Source organism: Schistocerca cancellata, chromosome 5 (genome assembly GCF_023864275.1).
Source record: "Schistocerca cancellata isolate TAMUIC-IGC-003103 chromosome 5, iqSchCanc2.1, whole genome shotgun sequence".
In the NCBI taxonomy this organism is placed as follows: domain Eukaryota; kingdom Metazoa; phylum Arthropoda; class Insecta; order Orthoptera; family Acrididae; genus Schistocerca; species Schistocerca cancellata.
In genome coordinates, this window is record NC_064630.1 from 519,035,304 (window position 1) to 519,038,026 (window position 2,723).

A 2,723-nucleotide genomic window follows, 5' to 3' on the forward strand; every position below is an offset into this window, starting at 1 on the left:
CACTGTGAGGAAGTAAGTAGATAGTGGCAAGAGAGGTAAATGTTCAGTCATTGAAGTATAGTCTTGAAACCAAATCTCATAAAGCTATCTGTATTTACTTGTTTCTCAGCTAACAATGTTCCAACTTGTTTTTGCATAATACTTGAACTGTTTCATTTCCTGTTTTGTGTGTACTAGGTGTCTTGTTTCTTCGTTAACAGGCTGGAAGATCGTTCAACATATGTGGTAATATGGTTTTAAATTTTGGTTTCAACTTTTGCTACCAATTAGGTGGAGGTTACTCCTGCTGGTACCAGATACTCTACAGTCTCACATTACTCACACTTCACCTCTGCTCGCTTTTAATTTCCCCCCCTCATCTGTTTCTGGTGAAAACACTATACCAAGTGCTACATGAATAATTTTTCAACAAAATTAAATTTTTCCACTGGGCTATATGCTTCCTAATACTTTGAAGTAATGTTCTCTAAATACTTTGACTCCCTCACTTGTTATTATTGAAAAATACAGTATATCCCCATTACAACCTAATGCAATTGGGCCAGAATTACTTTCTTATAACATCCAACTATGACTTCCAGGTAAACCATGTACCAGCCCTGTAACATCTATATCACAGGGTGTAAATAAACGTAAAACCAAATTGTCATTTGCAGCAGAACTTCGACTTTCAATCCAAATTGTGAAACTTGCTGCAGAGAATAGTTCAAAGTGGGGCATCAACAACTGTGTGCCCCCAATCAGAGTAATTGCACATTGAATAACACTTAAGCTTAAGCAACTAAATTTTAGAAAAACTTAACTACATACGCGCAAGTAACGATTCGTAAAAGAACAAAAGTTACATCCACACACCTTAGCTTCTTTACCGTATGAAAATTGACCCATGCTCTGCTGATTTGGTTTTATAAGTGTCTTAGTCTTAAGTACTTTCGACACCATTTATGACTCAAGTTCGTTTTTGAAAGTACTTCAATGTGAACATAAGGAGAGTCATTCAACATCTTCGGTGTATCGCTACTGATCAGTCTTGTCACATCAACCAAGATTTGGAGTCGTTTGGGGGAAGGAGATAGCGTTGAATGCCCTAGACTTCTGTAGGTGCATTCACGTATGTATATTTCACTATGTATACACATGTAACAGTGGGACGTGTCGAGAACGTTCCTATCACCGCACATCGTATGAAGTCAAATACATCTGACTCTTTCGGTAAATTTGCGGAAGACCTGTTTGTCAACAAAACAGTGCTGAACAGGTATCAATCAATATGCTACTTATGATAAACAAAGGAAACCGCATAGTACGGCAGGCTCCTGTGTTTCGACACTTGTCAGGAACACATTTTCATGAACTAGACGGGGCTTTTCTTTTATTCTTACCTTTCCGCCTACTTCTGTAAACACCGAGCTTGGATAACCAGCAAGTGCCATTAACACCTCGTGTAACATTTTGTTACTGTTTGAAACTTCAAAAAACGTTTTAAATCGAATGCATGGATATTTGACGCCCACCCAACCCCATATCGCTAAATTCGATGTGAAATTACGACATTCAAATTTCCCTAACTCTTGCGTAGCAATAACCTCTTTGCTCATGTCAAAGTTGTTACTTTTCGCCTAAGTCATGGGTGATGATATAAATTAATGACGCCAATAAACCAGTGGCAAAAGAACATGCAAAAATATTGTGTGTGTATGTGTGTGCGGGTGGGTAGGGAGGGGGGCACTTTGAATACGTTTTGAGAAACGACTTTAACTAGAGCGACTTTAAGTAGAGTGCTCAAAAGACGCTCGTGTGAACACACCCCTCAAGAGTGTGGGACCGGTTTCAGATAGAAGAAACAGCGGAACATCCTCTTCACAAAAATATGAGCAGTTTAAAGGAGATTTTAATTTTCTTTAGTGTAAGAGAGTTACCATATAAACTGTATTACAAATTTCGCGCTATGATTTTAAACGTAAGTTTCAAATGGTTTAGCCACACGAAACACATTATAAAACAAATAGGGCCGGTTCTACAATCTCGAGCTAAGTCCGGGGGTTAACGGATTAACTTTGACAGCACGTTGCACAACCCCATTTATTCCCCGGTTAGTTATTCCCAGAAGTGCGTTCATGTCCAGTTAAGTTGGCACCAATTGAAGCTCTGGGCATATTCGCGTACGTCATTTCATATTAACTTAGACGTAGTTTGCAGAAATAAGCGTGTCAAACACAGTCCGTCATTTACGGTCTCGACACTCACTACTGTGAAAATTCTTAACGTCTGCCAGTTGGTACAACACTACCGCCTCAAGCGGCGAGAAAGTAGACGTAAGATTAAAATTTGTTTTTAATTATTTTTCTTGTTATTCAGCGAAAGAGTTATTACGTTTTTGCGTTCCAAGCATCAGCAAATTATCAACAGACATTAATGATCAGGAAATAGATATAAAAACAGCCGAATCTCTCTGATTCAGTAAAATAAGATTCAGCTTAATGATGAAGAAATACTTTCGAATACGTGTATAACTGCAGCTTACTCCACTGAAAACGACAAAATATAAACACACATTTCATATATGAGAAAAGAAATCTATCTTTTTTTTTGTTTGCTCTTATTGTGACAGGCACTTTCCTTGACGCATAACTACATTGTAAGAAGCCTAATATTTCGCAAGTCTTACAATTCACTCGGCTTTCTAATACATAAAATATTTGTAAATGTGATTACTTTTGTTT

The 2,723-nt window shown here is 37.8% G+C and overlaps 1 protein-coding gene across 1 annotated transcript in view; it reads right to left on the reverse strand.

The window, feature by feature from the left end:
- Nucleotides 1-1,592, reverse strand: part of LOC126187987 (gamma-tubulin complex component 4) — a 163,279-nt gene extending 161,687 nt beyond the window's left edge. Inside the window, exon 1 of the mRNA XM_049929394.1 lies at nt 1,383-1,592. Coding sequence (XP_049785351.1) covers nt 1,383-1,451 — 69 coding nt within the window. The 5' untranslated portion in view covers nt 1,452-1,592. The remainder of the gene's footprint in view (nt 1-1,382) is intronic.
- Between the last annotated feature and the right edge of the window lie 1,131 nt (nt 1,593-2,723).